The sequence below is a fragment of the Triplophysa rosa genome, linkage group LG25, assembly GCF_024868665.1.
Source record: "Triplophysa rosa linkage group LG25, Trosa_1v2, whole genome shotgun sequence".
NCBI lineage: Eukaryota > Metazoa > Chordata > Actinopteri > Cypriniformes > Nemacheilidae > Triplophysa > Triplophysa rosa.
The window spans coordinates 8,176,788-8,198,680 of NC_079914.1; the positions used below are offsets into that span (position 1 = coordinate 8,176,788).

General features: G+C 37.4%; 1 protein-coding gene across 1 annotated transcript in view; it reads left to right on the forward strand.

Moving 5' to 3' along the window:
* p3h2 (prolyl 3-hydroxylase 2) overlaps positions 1-21,813 on the forward strand; it is a 39,848-nt gene extending 18,035 nt beyond the window's left edge. The window contains exons 2-15 of the mRNA XM_057325089.1: positions 11,630-11,782; positions 12,009-12,198; positions 14,471-14,602; positions 15,604-15,731; positions 16,894-16,983; positions 17,404-17,444; positions 17,525-17,616; positions 17,701-17,828; positions 18,015-18,110; positions 18,767-18,917; positions 19,376-19,493; positions 19,627-19,702; positions 19,792-19,932; positions 20,694-21,813. Coding sequence (XP_057181072.1) covers positions 11,630-11,782; positions 12,009-12,198; positions 14,471-14,602; positions 15,604-15,731; positions 16,894-16,983; positions 17,404-17,444; positions 17,525-17,616; positions 17,701-17,828; positions 18,015-18,110; positions 18,767-18,917; positions 19,376-19,493; positions 19,627-19,702; positions 19,792-19,932; positions 20,694-20,786 — 1,629 coding nt within the window. The 3' untranslated portion in view covers positions 20,787-21,813. The remainder of the gene's footprint in view (positions 1-11,629; positions 11,783-12,008; positions 12,199-14,470; positions 14,603-15,603; positions 15,732-16,893; positions 16,984-17,403; positions 17,445-17,524; positions 17,617-17,700; positions 17,829-18,014; positions 18,111-18,766; positions 18,918-19,375; positions 19,494-19,626; positions 19,703-19,791; positions 19,933-20,693) is intronic.
* The last annotated feature ends 80 nt before the right edge of the window (positions 21,814-21,893 follow it).

The window sequence follows — 21,893 nt, forward strand, 5'->3', positions numbered from 1 at the left end:
GGTATATTATGCATTGCTAGAAACTTGCATTGCTAGATACATAAATATGAGATGATTTTGAGCAATTTTGTTTGCAGTGATGCTTTAAGTACATGTATGTGAAAATACTAGTCAAAAATATTAAAGAATTAGAGGAGACCAGCATGATGATGTTCTTTTCAATATTGTAAGAGCTTGTTATTACTATTTGGATGTATGTGGAGCTCTTCTAGAGTAAATCTGTTGTGTCATTCTCATTAGAAGTCTCCCCACAACACAGCTTTAGGAAACTATTCCCAGATGTTGGGATTCAGCCCAAGTCGGATGAGAATGTAAGCAGCTATGATGGACTCATAAACATGGTTTTGCTTAGTGAAGAAGCATGGCATTATCCTATTATCAGTCACACTTTAACTGTGTGTATCAATGATCATAACAATGTCAAATAGAACTGATAGCCTAGCTACCTGTAAAACAGGTTTTGATGGTTGTCTGGTAGTCCAGCATTGACCTGATAGAAACAAACCATAACAGCTACCAATTTAAACTCGTCTTAGGTTGATTTCATTGGTAGGAGAAAGGACTTTTGGCCATAGTTTCAAGTTTCAAGTAGAGCCATCACAACACGTTTTCCATCAACAAAGGAAGCAAATTGACATGGTTTGATTTACCCTTGACTCTTGAAGTCCCAGTCATTGTGGAGATCATACAAGACATATGAAACAGATTACTAGCTTAACTTTTACAAGAAGACTTAACTTGTGCTTGCCAGCTGTTTTTTCTAACTCGCTTTAAATACATATAATATATGAAAGCTTTACAATAAAAAATTTGAGCTTTGTTAGTATTAAGATTAAAGGACCAGTGTATGAAATTTAGAGGGATCTAGTGGTGAGGTTGCGAATTGCAACCAACGGCTCGCTCCCCCCCTCCCCCCTCCGTTTCGTAGCACTACGGTGGCTGACACTGAGCTAAGATGTCGTCACGTTTTCGTTTCTTTGCCGAAGGAGATAATGTATTTATGAAATGCACTCTGTAGAGCAGTTTGTCCATTTAGGGCTACTGTAGAAACAATTTGGCGAATTTCGTAAGGGGACCCGCGGTGTATGTAGATAGAAATAGCTCATTCTAAGGTAATAAAAACATAACCCTTCATTATGTAATGACATAGTTATGTATATTATATTGCATTTCTGTCAATAGATCCTCCAAAATTACACACTGGACCTTTAAGATTTAAGAAGTTCTAGCTGTCTTGGTTGCACTAATGATTCTAATAACCTCTGGATGAAGGTTTTTAGAGAAGAAAGACCTCTTTCAAGCTAAATGTGCAAGATATTTGAATTGTTTCAATACAATAAAAGCTTTCAAATTACACGGATTGAAACCAATATTTGTAGTCTTGACTGAGCTGTAAAGTTTCTGACACTTTAGCAGATGATGGTTTTAATGAAGTTACCAGAATTGTGTTCAGCCACAACAAAAGCTGTTGCGGTTTTCTAATGTCGGCGTGATAAGTGCTTGCATACACCCATAAATCTGTTGAAGTCTGCTTTTTATAAATGGCAGGATGAAAATCAAATGCACCGCTTAAACACTGCAAATTTAATTCTGTTAATTACTTCAAATATTTGTGTTTAGAAATACATCATTAGCCAAACAACAAACATTTTGAGGACATAAACAAACTCACATCCTCAATTCAAAACAATCAATGTATAGATTTTGTACCGTACGAGTTCTTGAAGTCACTGAAGTCACATTTCTGTCCAGTCTGGGTGGCCAGTGGAACTGTCATTCCACTTGTTTTCGTAAGAGAAGTGTGTCAGTTCCTGCCAGGCGTGACCTTTGAACTCCTGCAGTTATCCCAGATCAAGTGTCCGAAGGGTTCCCGACTGTGACACAGACTCGGGACCCTGTCTGTCAGGAGACCCCTGATCCTCTGAGTCACACGGTGTGGTCGCGGATAACCTGTTGTGTTTTTCTGCCCCATTATGCCTGTCTTCTACCATAAATATAAGGAAAGGCAAACATAACTTACATACTTGGATCTGAGTCATTCAGGGGCAGTGCAAAGGTTAGCAGAGAATGTTTGTTTTGGTGATTTCAGGTCTCATTCTTTATGTATCTTTATGGATTTAACAAATCGCTCAGTATGTTAACATGAACAATCTTTGAAATAATATAAGCCAAGGTATTAAGATAATAAACAATAGCACGTATGTTTTGCTTACCCCACTAGCAAATGTTTTTTGTTTTCTGTGTAAATCTCACTACATTTTGTTAGATTTATAGTAAAAGAAGGAATTTGCCAGTGGGGTCAGAAAAGCAAATTGACAAATATTTTGATATCGTCGCTGTCCAAGAGAGTTCCTACCCAGAACCGGTGATCAGTCTGACTTTTACACGAAATTCCGACTCCCTAACAAGTGTCCTATACACCATGATGTTTCCCACTCATCACTAGAGCACTGATGGGGAGTTCTTATTATTATTTCTGTTTTATTTCTGTTGTTTCATTCATTTATTCATCAATTTACTGATTAATTTGTTTGTTTATTGGTACATTTATTAATTTAAACTTAAGTTATTAAAAGCTATTTTAAAATATTAATAAAATTAACAAAAATTAACACAATAACTAAAAATCTAAAAATAAAAGCTATTTTAAAATATTAATAAAACTAAAATCAAAACTCCAATAACTCGAATGGTTCAAATAAATAATATTTAATATTAAACTGAATAGCTAACATACTTAGTAATATATTTCTCAATTTTAATTAGTCGTTTTACACATTTCTCTACAGAAGAGTGGAACATCAAAATGGCCAGAGTTTTTTTTGGCAATGTGTTTGTGTCTATTTACACAAAATGCAATATTTTGATGTCACTGCACCAAAAACATTATTTGCTCTAGTTTTCATTACATCAGCTGTTCCTGTGAGAGCCAGATGTTATTTATGTGCTGTGGATTTAGTTTGACTGCCTCCCTCAGCCAGACTGTTATTAAATGATCCACTCACTTGCCAGTCATAAATCAAAAGCGTTTGATGAGTGACCCGTGAAAGCGAGTGAGAATAGGGCCGATGATGGTGACCTCCTGACATTTCAGCTGTAGCTATTGATCAACATATATAGGGTTGAGAGTGGACTTACACAAAGCTATTAGGTGAAAACATGGAACATATTATGGGAAAAAATACATTTGTTTTTCGTTACATGCTGTGCAATTTTTGGCTAGTTTTATGAGTTTGGTCAATGGGCCAGTGTTGTTACCAACATTCTTCAAAATATCTTCTAAACAAAAGTCATACAGGTTTGAAATGACATGAGGGTGAATAAATTATTAAATTATTAAAAATAATTCATAATTTTTTTGGGGGGGTGAAATCCCTTTTACACTCTTGTTCTTTCTGAAAAAAGGAAACAATCAGTTAAATTCATTAATTCATTCCATCTCAGAAGAGGTAACCCCCCGAGCGCCCCAAGCCAGCCGTTTCTACTCACTTGTCAGAGTACTGCTGCATGGTGTTGTTTTCGGCAGGGGGTCTGAATGGGTCCCATAGGGAGATGCTGAATGAGGTTCCTGGGCTGAAGGGGGCTTCCACTTGGCTTGTTCGCCGCAGCACCAAGCCAGGAGTATTGCTAGCTATACGCTACCTTCAAGATCTACATTTCTCCAAAGATAACAGACCCTGAACCCCCTTCTTTGGTCCCCCTGGGTTAACTAACCTGCTGCTTACTGTGATCTGAAATTAAGACCCGAGCTTTGTGTGCTTTGGATGGGTTCACAATTGGCCTGGATTGAGATGGTTGTAAACCAAACATCATAAAACTCTTTCCACGCCACATATTTTGGCTTGATAAAGATCTTCATCCGCACAATTGAGTTTAAATTTAGATTTTTTTCTATAGCGCTTTGTTTTGCATACAATAATTGTCTGTAAGAGTGTAAGAGTGTTTCTATGACTGAAAAGATGACTGAACTAATGACAAATTCATCAAATTTAAACCTTTTAAGAGACAGATGGTTTGTTTTTTGCTTTGGGTTCTGATTGGCTGTTTTTGTTTCACGTTGTGAAACGTGTCACATCACGTCTGGTTTAAACTGTGTTTGTTGCGTGAGATGTTAAATACTGAGTTTACATCAATCAGACTTTTTGCATATTATGTGACAGGAGGTTTGTTTTGCTTTGTGTGGATTCTGTGGAACCTTATAGCGAACCAAATACAAAAACAGATGAGTGCCAAAATGTTTCTTTAAATAGTCTTCATGAATAGTTACTAATGCATGTTATGGAAGAAAGAGAAAGTGTACATGTAGAAAACATATAAATCAATTATTCATTACAATAGTTTTACTTTGAGAACCATTTTTTGGTGTTTTCTATAGCAGATATATCTGTACATTTATATTATCTCGGAGTACAGTTTATATTGACCTACTATGTAGGAGATCTGTTTATTTTTAATTTACACTTAAGCACGATATCTTAGAAAACAAGACCTCCCATCCGCAGACCCACACCTGTCAACGATAGTGTGGACAAATCTTTCATCACCGCGCAATCAGAGCCTCTGCTTTCCCAGAATTCTTTGCGGTCCCTGGCCTGCTGTTCTGAAAAGTTCACACCTGAATGAGCCAATAGAGTAGCTTTTGCTTATTTTCCTGCACTCTCATACTCACAGATGGGCATGTGCAACATGAAAAAATACAGTACATGAGATCTCCAGGGAGGAATGAGGGTGCTGGAGATTTAGTCTGTTTGGTGGAGAATGAATGCTTGCATTGTGCAGGCGCAGTGATACCATTACCTCCTTTATGCTTGTTGTAAAGCTCTGTTGTGTGTGAACAAAGTCCAGGCCTGCTTTAGATTTGACTCTTTAGTACACCCCCCAGCCCAACTGACTTTGTTTCCAACCCGTGTGTTGGCATGACATGCTTCACTTGACAAGATTCATAATGATCTCAGTGACTTCCACAAGAACTCATCCGTAAACATTTGATAGCGTTAATTGATGTACATTTGATTAACATTTTACTAGTTGAAACAATACAGCTTGTACACTGCAAACAACATGTATAATACTAGTATATTTGTGTTCTTTTCCAGTAAAAAACATTATGGCCCGGTTTCACAGACAAGGCTTAAGGCTTGTCCCAGACTAAAATGAATGTGACCTGTCTTAACTGAATATAACTTGCCCAGAAATATCTTCGTCTCAAGATGCACACCAGTGATGTATTCTTCTAAGGGATTTTTATAAAAGCGACATAAATATCTTAATATAACTAAGGCATAGTTCTGGCTTAAACTAAACCGTGTCTGCGAAAACGGCCTAAGAAATCTAACTTAATCCAATTTAATTAAGTAAATATAGTAAATGAATTAATATTTAAATAAATGATATAAAAAGCTAATCGTATTTATTATTTAGTAAATAAATGTGAGGCTGCAATCCATAATTTTTGCCTCTATATCGCCATCTTTGCTTAAAACATAAAATTGCAGGTTAGTACTTATTTTTATATGGGTTGAAGTCAAATGTCGTCCAAAATGAAATTTCCCACGAAATCGTAGCTGATAGCTCAATTACTTCTTTCTGTAAAATTTGTTACACAAATAACCGATGGTGGCAGTTAAATAAATAATTAACTACTTTTAGGAAACAATACTAATAAGGAAAAAACTTTGTTTTCTTTAGTTTTCTCTTTAAAGCTACAATCTGTAACTTTTTTGCTTAAAAATAAACCAGAACCAGTTTTTGAGCATGTACGCAGCGCCTCCCTACCGAAACACAATTCGCAACTGTGAACTTATAATGATGACTTATAATTTGAGTGGCCTGGTCTGATTTCACAGGAAATGCCAGTTATTTTTAAACTAACAATAAATAATCTGCAATTTTATGTTTCTAACAGAGGGCGATAGAGAGGAAAATGTTACAGATTGCAGCTTTAATTTTTTTTTCTCTGTTACCAAACAGTTGTTATGGATAACCATAAAAAACCTATTTTATAGTTATATGATTATATACACCATATGCACCATATATACACCATATATACAGTATATATAGTTTATAATTTAATAAGATTTAGCAGATTTTATTGCATTGTATGTTCACATGAATTAAAGTGTATGGCCCAGCGGGGAGTCTGGTCATTAGGAAGCCAGCATGAGTCCAGGGCTTGATCCGCACTCATCCGAGGGGTCTGGCCCTTCTGCAGGAATGTGAGGGATGTGTAGAGAGCGCTGACTCACCCCTCAGCTACAGGCCAAGAGATCCTACTGGCTAACATGAAAGACAATATGCTGCCACAGGGCCGTGTTGGCTTGCTCACCGGGAGACTGCATTTATTAGATATTTTTTACTAGAATGATCTTGCTTGCACTGTGCTGTGTTTTACCTTTCTGTGTTTTTCTGCTTGTCTTATTTTTCTCCTGTAAAGCTGCTTTGGAACAATGCGCGTTGTGAAAAGCGCTATATAAATAAAATCGAAATGAATTGAATTGGAAGAAAGAAATGAGTTGAAATTAAACACGGGTATTAATCTAAACTGAAAGGGTTTCCTTATGTTATAAAGCACCATGAAGCCATTTGAAGAGTTTTTCAACCCCGGGCATTTTATGTTGCAATAGATTCTCTTTCAGATAACAGAGGTACCTCAAGCAAATTGCTTCATTATTCAAAGTTTTGATAGTATTGATAGTATTTAATAGTATTCAAATATACCATTACTTTTACTCTATTAATATAGTAAGCATTTTAGATACACTGAATGTTGACTACGCTATCTAAACAAAAGAATCACACAAAATAACAGAGTGGACTGTTTGAAAACATTTGAAAACCAAACCGGATTCACGTGTAGTGTGAACAAAGCCTCAGTGTATTGCACATTGCTTTGAATTAAACCGTACTTGCACGTAACTTTTCTTCTCCAATTACGTTCAAGTAAACAGACCAAAGCCGAACACCTCATCTTAGTAAGAATGAACCAAAGAACCCGTCTGAGAACCAGACCCCATGCACACAGGTTTCCATTCATCTGCGGTTTTGGGTCTGGACGTATACAGTAGCGGGATTATTACAGAGCTATTTTAACTTTGCGCTTTTTCCAGTTATGCTATATTTTCACATACTCGCGTTAATGAAAGGCCGTCTGTTTCACCTGGTTTAAAGACATTCTTCAGACATTACCTTATTAAACCAACATGTGTGCCGAGTGGGTGTGACACGGGCAAAGAGAAAAGACCTAGTGTGATGTACTGTCAATGCCAGAGCTAGTGTAAAGAGGCCACGCCCCAAGAGTATGACATCATACACAAGATTCCCACAAGTGCCCTGTGGCCGATTGACTGCGGTGGAGAAAGTTCAACAAGTTCTCGTGATAAATAGGTTGCAGTTTGAATGGGAAAGAGGAAATTGTATGCATAGTCATCAGAGTACACTGTATGGAATATTGTATCCCACAATGCATTCCGACGTGATGAATGATGCTGTCTGTATGAATAAGCACACTAAGGGATGCTCTCTTGCCTCAACATGTTTACGGTCTCGGAGTGTTTGGACCAAACTGCCTGTCAGGGTGGAATTTCTCAGAACATAAATGCATCTGCTGTTCCAAAAACATCCCGTTGACATTCTCTGACTGCTTCGCTATAAAAAAACACTTTCTAAATGAGACCTTGGCGACGGCTGTATCCCACATCAAGAGCAATGCTTTCCGGCTTTTACAGCCAGCGAGTAAATGGCTTGTACACTGGCTCTGTATATTAAAAACGAGTTACAAGAGCCACAGGTGTTCACTCTGGAAAATATTTACTCAGAACGGCACAAATGTTAGCTAGCGGTTCATTTCGATCTGCGTATGAACTGAAGTGTTGCACAGTTTGTTTGTCAGCAATTCGCGAGGTTCATGTTTGATACAGAACCATGGAAAGAAGTACATTTTAAGATGTAACTGATTTACCGAGAGGGTCTGGTTTAAGAAGACATTGTGGATTAGTGTGTGGATTACTTCAGCATCTGTTGAAGTCATTTAGATGTGAACTAAAGTAATTGTCCACATGACACAAGTGTCTCAACATGATCGATGAGTCACATCTTTGTTTAGCATCCATTTCTTCAGTCACATATATGAACCTTTTGGAAACTTTTTTTATGACGTAAAGCTCCAAATGGTAGCAGATGCCCAACACTCCTCTCTCAGCGAGGCTCTTTAAACTGCTCGTGGGATGAAATCCTTTATTGTTTTGCTGTCATCATAGTCATAAAATTTTTTCAACACCAATAAGCTTTAAATAATTTTCAGCATCACCAAATGAATGTTTTGTATTAGAACTTTAATAGTAACAGAAGTTTAGTGGTGTCTGGTTTTAAGTCTTGTTTTTTTTTGTGCCGGACAGTTGTTACTTATAATGTGAAATAAAAAAGTATATAGGCTACGTTTTTTTAAATGAAAAAGTATATACATTGTAGTGCATAGCAAAACAGTACTATTGAGAACCAGAAGTGGTCATTGTTGTCTAGACCAGGGGTTCCCAAATTTTCAGCCCCCGACTCCCAAAATAACAGTGCCGGTGACTCGAGACCCCCACTATCCTCGGAGGCGGGTAAAGTATCCAAACATTGCGCACAGCTGCACTTATTATGTCTATCGAAACATGCGCATAATGACAAGAACACAGCCTAACATAATATGACTTTATAGTTATTTACTCATTGTTTTACTTGTTGTCCTACATAAACCATGAACTATTACTACAGATGGTCAAATTTAATCAAACTGATTCAAGTGATGATGGATGTGCCTCTTTTCGTACCTGAGGACGATAGCCTTTCTGACTGCAGCGCTTCTCCACCGTCCTCCGCGGGCCTCCCTGCGTTGTCTTTGGTCGATATTAACCAACGTTTCATTTCAACAAATAAAAATATCCTAAACTTAAAGAGCGGAAAAATAATCTGCGGTTGCTAATGTCGTTAATGTGACGTAATCACCTCAGGGGTCACGATCGAGAGGGAGAAAATTCCAAAGGCTGATGGCTTTTTATTTGCATGGTTTTATTTTTAACTTAACTAATATTTTTATATTTTGTTACCAGTGTTGGGTAAGTTACTCTGAAAAAGTAATTAATTGCTAGTTACTAATTACATATCCAATAATGTAATTAGATTACTGTGCAAATTACTCTCTCCAAAAAGCATTTAATTACTTATTACTAATTACTTTCTATATCCTACATCAACCTTGATTAGTTAAGTGATTCAAGGAAAGACACGAAACGGCTCTTAATTTATTCAAATAAATAATATAAAATTACATAAAGTACTCTTATTAACTGACCAGAGTATTACAAATGTGAGAATTATACATTAAAGCACAGATTTTAAAGTTAGACTTTGAATTTTGATGTCAATTCCACTTTTACACACACATATATTACACACAGTATTTAGTTTAATTACATCAGAAGTAACTGTAATTAAATTACAGAAAAAATAAGAGTAATCCCTTACTTCACTTTTTCAAGGGAAAAGCAATTAAATTACAGTAACTAATTACTTAGTAACTAGCTACACCCAACACTGTTTGTTACACTTATTGATTAAATATTCCTATTAAAAAAAAGATTTCTGGAAATCATCTTGCGACCCCCACCCTCGCGGCCTTGCGACCCCCCCCCCCCGGGGGTCCCGAACCCTACTTTTGGGGACCCCTGGTCTAGAGACATTGTGATCATTAACAGTCTAAATAAATAAAGAATACAGCTCTTCTATCCATTTAAAGGTACAGTGTATAAAAAATGAGTGGCATCTTGTGGTGAGGTTGCGAATTCCAGCCAACGGCTCACTCCACCCTCCCCTCCCTTTCGAAGCACTACGGTGGCTGACACAGGACTAAGATGTCATTACGTTTTTGCTGTAGAGCAGTTTGTCTGTTTAGGGCTACGGTAGAAACAACATGTCGAATTCCATGTGAGGGGACCCGCGGTGTATGTAGATAGAAATAGCTCATTCTAGGGTAATAAAAACATAACGCTTCATTATGTAAGGTCTTTATACACCTCTGAAGACTTAGTTATGTTAGGCTATTATATTGCATTTCTATCAATAGAGCCTCGAAAAAATTACACGCTGGTCCTTTGTTAAGTATTTATTTGTTCATTATTTCTTATGTAACATTTACTGTATTTACATTGTAATGTTTACATGTGTTTACTGTATTTACTAACATTATTCAGTGAAGCATCTCTATTTAATTTTATTAATGCAGTGGAGCATCACTAAACTCCGCCCTTTCGTGGTGGCTTGTGGGTAATATCAGCCGTTTGATCTACGCCTCAAATTTTGACTTTGGGAATTTCAACATACTATGATTTGGGACATATTCATTCTAATTTCAAATACTATTTAGGATGGATATTATGCGAATTGGGACACAGGGAGTGGATCCAACTCACAGTTTGAGCTTTTTTGACTTGCTGGGCCATTTCCCATCTCCCCTGTGAACTCTCTGGTCATTGTTCTGTGATGTTTACAGGATTTGTCAGGGCATGAGGATATTTTGGAGAGGTTGATGGAGCCTCTGTGGACTAAACTCGCCAGGTGACTGAACATCAGACCTCAGTCAGACAGAAGTTTTCTCTTTGGCTTTTGGAATCTGACCTGTGGTGGGAAAAAAACTGAACAGGTCAGCATTTGGATGCGACACCAAAATCCCCTGTATCCAATCAGTGTCCTTCCAGTTCAGTTGGCAAGGAGGGAGATACAAAGAATTTGAAGGAATGCGGTCGACGCCAGTTTGCACTTTGGCCTTTCAGAGGAAACCAAGCATGTCCCCCTAAGCCTTTAGCCTCCCTACCTCATTCCTGACAGATAACAGATTCCTTGGCCAAGTCTGGTAAAAGAAAAAAGTTAAGTTGATTTGTTTTATGTTCTGCTTTGGACCTTAGGTTTGTATATTTGAGATTTGCGAAATGTAGAGGTCGTCCACGTTGTAACTGGTTCATCAGTGTGTTTGCTGTATGTGTTATTGCACATCTTGATGTACTTTGCTTAAAAGCTTTGGAATACAAAAGGTAAAGGATCTGTAACTTTGTCATTGTTTGGCAACGCATCTGTCATTTGGCATCAAATTTAAGAGTGTTTCATAACACTATATTGTTCAAGGCGGATTGAAGCAAGTGACGACCGCCTCAAATCTGCAAAACAGATTTTAGGTCTGCATTTCATAAAGGGCTGGAATAACAACATCTGATGGCTTCTGTGAATTTGTTTTGACGTTTCTCTCAGAACTGAACAGAATTCTCTGGAATTGTATTCATATATCAAACAATCCCTAGTTCATTCATTAAAATCCATAAACACCATCAGAGGCCAAATGTTGAAGCGACTCCCTGATATGAAGGAGCATTGCATTTCAAGGGTTTTTGATTTATGCTGCATGGAAAAAAGCACATTTTGTGAATTTAATACTGGAATGATGATGAGTAAGGGACCGTGTAAAAAGTACAAACACGCATGTCATTTCACGACATTGCACGCAACACGAAACTGTCATTTTTTTCCTGCAACATGAAACATCGCCGTGTAATGCATAGTTTTTCAAAGTTTCTGTTTTGTGTCTCTCTTTAAACAGCTCGGACAGCTGGATAAAGCTGCATCCGCCGCTCACACGTATTTCCAGGCCAACCCTGAGCATGTTGAGATGGGCGAAGACTTGGAGCAATACAAAGCCATGCAGGGCGTAAAAGAGGAACATTTAATTGACCGGGAAGCTCGTCCGCATCAGGTGAGTGTCAGTTGAACATCAAGAGCACAAGCTTGAATTAAACGCTTCGACATCTGTTACTGGTCTTGTTACACCCGGTATCTATCTTCAATCGCACGTTTCATTGTGTGTTTTGTATTCTTTCATAATCCATAGTTTAAAATTTAAACTCTTGTTTTAGTGTAATGGTTTAATGATGTGTAAACTCAGTCAATGTCTTGAACCGGAAACATTGTTGTATTTGCAGAAAGCCTTCTTTGCTGGAGTAAAGCTCTACGATGAAGGCAACTACGAAGGGGCGGTGACCTTTTTCGAAGGGGCTTTGGAAGAGTATTACCGCGCCGATGTGGAGTGTCAGGCCCTCTGCGAAGGGCCACATCACTTTCAGGAACAGGATCATGTTTTGTACAGATACAGCCTCAACGAGTTGATCTCAGGTACACATGCTTTTCTACTCTTTTCTAATCATTTTCACTTCCTCTTCAGTCTTCACATGGTAGATCTATCATCTAGGCTTCTGAAAGGGTAATTCTGGGAGTTTTGCTGGCCTCAAGTGGCTTTTTGGACTTTCTATTGTGGTTATAATGTTGTTATTTCTAAAGCTATTTGTATGCCACCAGTAATAGAGATCTTTCCTGTCTCTGACCTCTTGTGTTGTGACCTTGTGCTAAGCTTTGAGACTAGGAAGTTGTTTTTCCAAACCATGCTCAAAATCTGTTATTGTTGTGTCTAACAGGCAGTTCATGATTATACAACAACCAATACTAATAAATGGTGTGACATTTTTCTGTAGAGTCGTCCCGGTTGAATGTCTTGTAAATAAACTGTATACTGTATTAATAAGTAGGAATTGTTTGTATTATTTTTTATAGATATTTTACTTGTATTTTACATTTTGCGCTGCATTGCATTTAGCGTTAATGGAAATGTCTGTGAAATTAACAAATTAAAAATCAAATCAAAATGAAAGATGTATCTTTAGCAATAAAGGTTTGTACTCAAATTATTAACTGAAAATAAATAAAAACTAAAGCTAAAAAGTAAAATAAAAATGAAAAAATAAATAATAAAATGGCTAAATTGCTAAAAATTAAACTAAAATATAACAAAAACTCAAAATATAAAAATAAAAGCGAATTCAAAATATGTATTTGTTACAATAAAACTTAAAATAAAACTATAATAAATCTGAAACCTTTTTTTTGTCTCAAATCTTAATCCAGGTGCATCCAAAAGACAAAATAAAAGTTTTTTTTAACTTCAACTTCAAGAAACTTCAACATCCTCGGCTGTCAGTGATCGGACTCCAGGCCCATAAAGTCACACAGGGTCCCATATTTCACTTTCATATTTCTTTTCAAAATGGCCCCTTACACGTCTTAAAATTAATCCTGAACCATTATCTCTGTGATCCACATTGTGACCATTTCCCGGGAATTGTGGAAGACTGTGAAATACTGTTGCTCCAAATGTTTGAAGCGTGACATGAATGTGGAAAACGCTGAGAAGAGTTGATGTTCACGGTCAGTCGTGAAAGGACTTGTTCTCCGAGGGTCTTGTCAGTGTTGACGTGAGCTTCGGGGGGTTGTGAAACATCTCAAAGTTCATCAGTATGGAATCCCTGGAAAACATTTCAGATGATGTCACTGACGCTTTCTGTTCGCTCAGTGATTTATTGTGTGAAGGAGGTCGCTCGCGTGTGTGCGTGTATGTTTTTTGATATACTGAGGGGATGTGTGACTTTGTTATGGATTTGTTGTTTTCGTTCATGTTCAATGAATGTGGGATCATTTCATTGTTTGTCCTCTGATCTACTTTTTCCACACTTTTTTCAACTTTGGCAATGTTCCTTCACATACAAACTGCAGAGAGTTAGACAGTGTAACCCAAACCTCGTTCACTCCCATATTAACAAAATGTCTTTTGATGTAAACAGCCTGAGCTATTTCTAGATTGTCATTGTGCGATCAAAGTCAACGACTAATTATATTCCTTTGTTAATATGTGAATAGAGTAACTTGACACAAATTCTACAACCTAAAGTCTTTTGACAGGAACAGTTACTCATCTGTTCTGTTTGTTAAGTTATCTCTACATTCGTGTGAAAAGAATCTTTTCAATACAGATCTAACAGACCAACAGCCCTTTAAAGTGGGCAGGCCTGCCCTGCCCCTTCTCAGCTCTTTAATTCAGTCTTTGCCCTTGAGCTTTGCTGTATGAAATCCACCAGCACCCCCGCTACTCTGATACAAACTTAATCGTATTAACCTTGTGTGTCTGGGTGAAATAAATCAGTTATTAAACTAGTTTTTATTCATTAGAAGAGTTCTAAATAATATTCTTAATCATTTATATAAATATCTGTAAAAAGTAATTAATAAAAAGTAGTGTTAATAATATTTTCTTAATTAATAAACTAATTAAATACGTAAATAAACAGTAATTCATTAATAAAACATTTTAATAAATAGCATACATCATAAATATCATCTTATCAAATACTTCATACTTAATTAGTTATACTGTACTTAAGTGTACTTTATTAATGTATTAATATAATACAAATAGACTAACAATACACGAATAGTATTATTAGTGATTCATTCACAAAAATATAAAACAGTAATTTGAATAAATATTCACATTACACTTCTATAGTTTGAGAGGCACAATCTTTTGAGCTAATTCCTGTTGATTTGTATCTTTCAGATCATTACATGCAAGTCCTTCACTGTGAGCACGAGTGTGTCCGCGACCTAGCCACCCGTCCCGGTCGCCTGTCCCCGATGGAGAACTACCTGCCCCTGCATTATGACTACCTGCAGTTTGCCTATTTCCAAAGTAAGCCTCCATGTATTGTACATTGTTATTAACTGTGTCTTGTTTGCCAATAAACTCATTCTGTAAGAACATTGTAAACAGTAATTGACCGCGTTTGAAAATATTAGAAAATTTGAAATACATTTATTTATAACTTACTTGCCCCTAAAGAAAAGGATGAATCTTACAAATATTCCAGTCTTGAGCTGGAAGAACATCACAGCTGCACATTCACTCGCACACGTCACTCAGCAGCACTACTCAAAGTTTTCAGATGTCAGATATCAGTCGCAGATATCCAGGTGTGTGTGTGGTGTCTAGCCGTCTCTGTTGAATGTCTCACAGGATTTCCACTAGCTCAGCTCTGCAGTGTTTGTTCCATTGTGGTCACTAACTTGGAATGCGAGTGTTTCTCAGCTCACAGGTCTGCAAGAGGAAATAAACGTGATTGTGGGAAAACACCACTCTGAAAAATCAGACAGTCTCGTAGGATGAATAATCAGACGCGTGAACCAGAAAACAGATGCCACTTATGTTTCAATAACAGCAAATACACACATGCACTTTTTTGCTTTTAATAAGCGCATCTACTTAAAGGTCCAATGTGTAATTTTTTGGAGAATCTATTGACAGAAATGCTATATAATATACATAACTATGTCTTCAGACCTTACATAATGAAGCGTTATGTTTTTATTACCTTAGAACGAGCTATTTCTATCTACATACACCGCGGGTCCCCTTGCATGTAATACGCCATATTGTTTCTACCGTAGCCCCAAAAGGACAAACTGCTCTGCAGAGCGCATTTCGTAAATAGTTTATCTCCTTCAGCAATGAAGCGAAACTTGATGACATCTTAGTCCTGTGTCAGCCACCGTACTGCTTCGAAAGGGAGGGGGTAGTGAGCCGTTGGTTGCAATTCGCAACCTCACCGCTAGATGCCGCTAAATTTCGTAGACTGGAGCTTTAAAGGAATGTTGTATAATGCTACACTCAGCCTTATTGATTTGTGTTTTCAGTGGGCAGGACTGATGAGGCTTTGGCGTGTGCACTCACATACCTGTTGTTCCATGAAGAGGACGAGTTCATGACTGAGAATGTTGAATATTACAGGGAGATACTGGAACATGATGGCCAACCTCGTAAGGTGAGATGCAGGATTATTATTTAACCCTCGTATGGTGTTCATGTTTTTGTTACTCAGTCAATGTTCACAGCGTTATTCGGTTGTTAAATCAATACTGCCATGAAAATGTATGTAAATATGTTTACTTTTGCCTGTGGCATAACAAGCAAAATATATGGGTAACATTTGTCATATACCTCTGTTAATTCACATTTATGGAAAAGGGTGCTAAATAACAATTTAGACATCATTTTTAATAGTTGTTCCAAACTCATAAATTGTACCTCCTTTTGGAACGCAAAAGGAGGTCCAGCAGGCTTGGATACGTCTTTCTATGTCTTTCAATACAAGACCCTTTGGTTTTTAGCTCATAACAACCGCATCAATTTCATCCCGCCCCACTGGGCAATGTTTCCATCTTTCTGGCCCGCTGTCACGTCTGATCGCCTAAATTCCTCCGAGACCTTGTTAACCCAGAGCCGAGATGCTGAAAGAAAAGCCCTCATATTGTGGGTAGAAAATTGACATAAAAATAGCCTGAAACAATCTGGGAGCTGTTTGCATTCGCGCCAAGGAGGGGAACGCAGAGCCGCAAATGCTACCGATCGTCACGGTTTGGTAACATTTCAATTCCACGCTTTTCCGCTTTTAACTTTTCCTCCCAAGGGCACCAGGACTGTTATTAATTGCGGTCTCAACCAGCAGACAGAACAAGCTGCTTTAAATGAGAGCCAGGTACCGGTAATAAAAATGCTGGAGAAGGTCAAGAGAAATGCGGCAGGTTACGAAACGACCTGGGCTCGATTTAAGACCGTGACCGTATGCTTCGGGTGTCTTTATTTTGTTGAGCCACAAACAAAATGTTTGGTAGATAAAGAATTAGGGGACCGTAATTTTCCACATAGCGCAAGTAGGAAACATAACTGTGCGGCTAAAAGCCAAACTTGGCATTTGCACTGTACAACGGAACGATGGGATGATGTCATGATGATGTAATATTATTTTGCATAATTCAGCAGTTCAAGCACTGTGCAGAAAATGTATTTATACCGTAGTGTGTTTGAATACTCGATTCTGTAATAATTGAATAAAAGTGGTTGATTTATTATAAATAAATCGGTTACCAGAGGCTGGCCAAACGGTTTCTATTGATCTAATAATCTGATTCTGCACTCTTACACAGGAAGCTGAACAGTACCTGAGACGACACAAACAGGAATCAGACCTGCTTCTGATTGGCAGCGACAACCTCGGTGTGCCCTACATTGAAGGGGTAGGTCAAAATTACAAACTCGGTGTTTGGTTTGTATTTATAGGAGCAATAAAATATATATAGTGCAAAAAGTGTTGACTTTTATTGACATGGACATAATGTGTGTCAGTGTGTGCGCTCATGCCAGCTGACACAGGGAACAGGTGGTCAGAATAGTTTAGATTAAATAATCGACATCGCCATCTTGTGGTAGACTTCTGAAACAAGAAAACAATTAAAAATGGTCTAATTGTTTGAGAGAAATAAAAAGAAAAATTGAAAATTATTTTTAAATTCGATGTAAAAGTGATAAAAAGTTTACAATAAAACCAGGACTGAGTTTATAGAGTTAAGTTTTGATTTCATGTATGCATATAAATCAAATCACATACTTTTAATTAGTCTTTTAATTGCAGACTTTTAATTTGTCACTCTCCACAGAACTACTGGAGCAGTACAGGGGGTCGAGAAGATGCTAACAGGTACACAGTCTCTTATCATCGTCAGTTACCTGTGTGATCTTGTAAAGGTTTCTCCTCACGTCTCAAATACGTGTCTGTAGGATTCCTTCAGGTACAGATGGCTGGATGGACTATGTGCCGATTTCAGCAAAGAAGAACATTACGGCAGCTATAGCACAAGACCTTAGAGATGGTCATTTGAACTTTCAAACCTTCAAATCTACGTTTTGTAAATGTGTAAAACTTGCAAACCATGGTGAGGATTTTGTGTGTGTAGGAGGTCCATTGCTGTATGAGAACGTGAGGCTCGTGCTGAACTCTCAAGCTTTGAATGGATCACAGAGGGTGGTTCTTGATGATGTCATCACTGATGACGAGTGCTCTGAGCTCAGTCATCTGGCACATGTGAGTCTCCTTATTACAATTAAATATATGCATTTAGGTGCACTTTGCTCTACCAGTTGAGCTACTTTTACTCAAAATACTGTGTATTTTGTATTATAAGTAACATGTTTTATAAACTTAAACTTAAAATTAAAACAGCAATTGATGGACTGGGATGTGATATATAAATATTTGTAATATTGGCAGAGTGTCACCGCAGCAGGTGACGGCTACAAGGGGAAAATGTCTCCCCACACACCCAATGAGAAATTTGAAGGAGCGACTGTATTGAAAACCTTAAAGGTAAGAGCATACGTACTTTACAAAAAAAAATCTGTCATCATTTTCTCGCCCTCTTGTCATTTCAAACCTGTATGACTTTCTTTTTTCCGCAGAACACAGAAGAAGATATTCTGAAGAATGTTGCGGTACCCATTCACTTCTATTGTATGGACACAAATGGAAGTCAATGGGTACCGCCGTTGTTCGGTTACCAACATTCTTCAAAATATCTTCTTTTGTGTTCTGCAGAAAGGGTGAGTAAATGATGACAGAATTTTCATTTTTGGAGGAACTATCCCTTTAAATAGCTTTTCCAAAATCTAGTGGGCTGCCTTGTCTATCTGTCTTAATAATGGCTGGAATACACTACAAGACTTTTGCCCAGATTTTCTGTCTGGAGATGTTGCAGAAAGTCTGCGCCAGTCTACAGATTTGATCATATATTGTGTTCTATGCAAACGTTCAAAAAGTCTGCAAGTGTATGATGTCTAGTTTTTAAAAAAATCAATTCAGAAGTCTTGTAGTGTATTCCAGCCTTAACTTACCTATATTCACAACTGTAAGCCTACAATAATGATTTTATATGTTGTCAGTTTAACGTCATTTCATTTTGTTTTTTTAATCACGTTTGATTGGACAAATAGTCACGCTCATGTCTTTACGCTTTTCACCTGCAGTATGGATATGAGGGACGTGTACCTTTAAAAAGTGCCCGCCTCTTTTATGACATCAGCGAGAAGGCCAGGAGTATCATCGAGTCATACTTCGTGCTCAATTCCACTCTGCATTTCTCATACACACATCTGGTGTGTAGGACAGCCATATCTGGTACGAGACCTCAATTCAGCTTAAACCACAGCTACAGTAGCTATTAAAGGTATAATTCACCCCAAAATAAAAATGATGTCATCATTCATTCTGTTTTTGACTCTTTCTTCTGTAAGACACAAAAGAAGATATTTTGAGAAATGTCGCAGTTGTTTTGTGTTCATACAATCGAAGTCAATGGGGGCCAATGTGGTTTGGTTACCATTCTTCAAAATATCTTCTTTTGTGTTCTGCAGAAGAACGATAGTCATACAGGTTTGAACTGACACGAGGGTGAATAAATGATGACAGAATTTTGATATTTGGGTGAACTTTCCCTTTAAGTATACTGATACTCATATACTAATATTTTGAGGTTTATTGTGACATTAAAGGATGCTTGTGTGTACAGTTAACAGAATACTGAAATGCTGTTTTGTTAAAGCAGTGTTTGACTGTCATTTTTCTTTCGATAAAAGGGCAACAGGAATACAGGAACGACCTCAGCCACCCAATACATGCTGATAACTGTCTTTTAGACCCAGAGGCCAATGAGTGCTGGAAAGAGCCACCTGCGTATACCTATCGAGACTACAGGTAAGATCTTTGTATACCTTAAAATCTGTTAACACTTTTCTGAGCGATCTGACTTATTATTGTGACCAATCAGATGATAAAATAAGCTAAAAAAAATGATATCTTAACATAAGCTTAATAAATTATCTTTCAGTGCTCTGCTCTACCTGAATGGAGATTTTGATGGCGGAGAATTCATTTTTACAGAAATGGATGCCAAAACTGTCACTGTAAGGAAATGTACATTTTTATTTTATTATTATCTTTTGTCATACCCCACAGAGTTCATTATTTATAGATATGATGTTTCCTGTTGCAGGCCTCGGTTAAGCCCAGGTGCGGGCGGTTGGTCGGGTTCTCATCAGGCGGAGAGAATCCGCATGGCGTGCGTGCCGTCACTAGGGGGCAGCGATGCGCTGTGGCACTCTGGTTCACTTTAGACCCTCTCTACAGGGAGCTGGTAAGATGTTTTTGCAACATTGTTTGATTGATTGTGATTTGCCATCATAAACGATCACACCTGAGGTTCCGTTTCAGTTTGCATTTAATGTTTATGGTCACATAACATCTGTTTATATGGAATGCAGAATTACATAATGCACAAGCCCGGAGCCACCGATACCTTCTTATACCTACTTATACAGAACTGTATACCCACTAATGAGAGCTGTCAAACCGCCAAACCACTTCCCGTTCTCACAACACGGCGAAATAATGCCAATGCGAAATACATGACCAAACGCACTTTATAAGGCCTTTCACCTGGTGCAATTCTGCACATGTGGCACACCGACCACTTTAAATAAATAAACAAAGAATGATGAAAGTGAAACCTAAAACATACATATTGTGAATTTAGTTAAGTTTCAGAGGACATATTTCAGAAGTCAGAATGAAAAAGTCAAAAAACTCCATTTATTTTAACTATACAGTACCCTGCAAGAACAGCTTGCAAGGAAACCATTGAACTTATGATGTCATAAACATGACCACCCACATATAGATCACACGCATGATGCCTGTTTGCTGTAGAGAAGCTTGGCTCGCCCACTCATGGTAAGGTGGTGAAGGAAGTGTAAGACAGACACTATCATTCCTTTATGTGGGTTGTTTCATGCAAAGGAAGTGTTTACGTTAAACTTTAAAGGTACAGCGACAAAAACATGATTTATGTGCAAGAACGTGCGAAATGGTCTGAAAACTGTTTCAATTGAATTGCAGGAGAGGCTTCAAGCGGACGAGGTGATTCAAGCTCTCGATCACGAGCACATGTGGGATCGCGACCTGCATATAAACCCAAAAGACGAGTTATAGTCCGACAACCAGCGGGAGACAAAGCACAGGGTTCATGTCAATACCTATTTATTGAATGATCAAAATGATTTTATTTTTTTACTGTTTGATGTGATGGTGTTTTTTTGTTTGTTTGTTTGTCTGGGTGAATATTATTATTTAGACCTCACGGTTTCAGTCACATTGTGATTTGCATTGCAACTACTAGCTTTCATCCTTTAAAAGAAACAGGGAGGAAAATAAATACAAATGACATTATTATTAATCAGAATCAGAAGAGCTTTATTGCCAAGTGTGCTTGCACACACAAGGAATTTTCTTTGGTGTTGGAAGCTTCTAGTACACACATTCAACACAATGACAATACAATATAATAAGATTTACAGTCTAAAAGATTCTAAAAGATGCATATATAAAATAATATTATTATGAAAGAGTGAATTGATCATATTTATACTCTTTAGAAATCTTTAATTTTCAACTTTATTAAACTAGACATTATTCAAGAAACCGAACGAAACAGACTATGAAACAATGAAAATTTGCACAGTTTTATATTTACTGTACATACGTATAAGATTGAAGTAGCTGTCGGTTTATTTCCTTTGCCTTTAATGTAGTTTTAATAGATCACTGTGATTTATTCTGTCACACTGCAGTGCTTTCACGTTTTTATTTATCTCATGCTTCAAAACCATGGGAATAGATGACTGTTTACAGATTATGGTGTGGTTTCATCATAGACGCCGTGATAACAGGCGTCAGCTTTATGTATTAGGAACCTTTTTTTATAAAAGATTCTATTTGTTCCTGTTTCAGGGAATTTGAATTTAAATGTGGCATAAAATTCCTTTCCTTTCAAATCTATCGACTTCCACGTCTGCAATGCGTACTGCACTGACCTGTTTGAAATGAATTATGTCTGCTGTTACAGTTTCGAGGAAGGAGGATGGCCACTGTTTGTCACTGATATTTAATGATAAAAGTATTTATGCTTTTCTGTAATGCAAAACAATGTTTGCGTTTTTAAATTAAATACTGAAATATATCTGCCTGCGTTCATTTCATTTACACAAAATGTGTTACATAGTTTGTTTTTTGTTTCAGTCTGATGTTGGTGTTAACTTT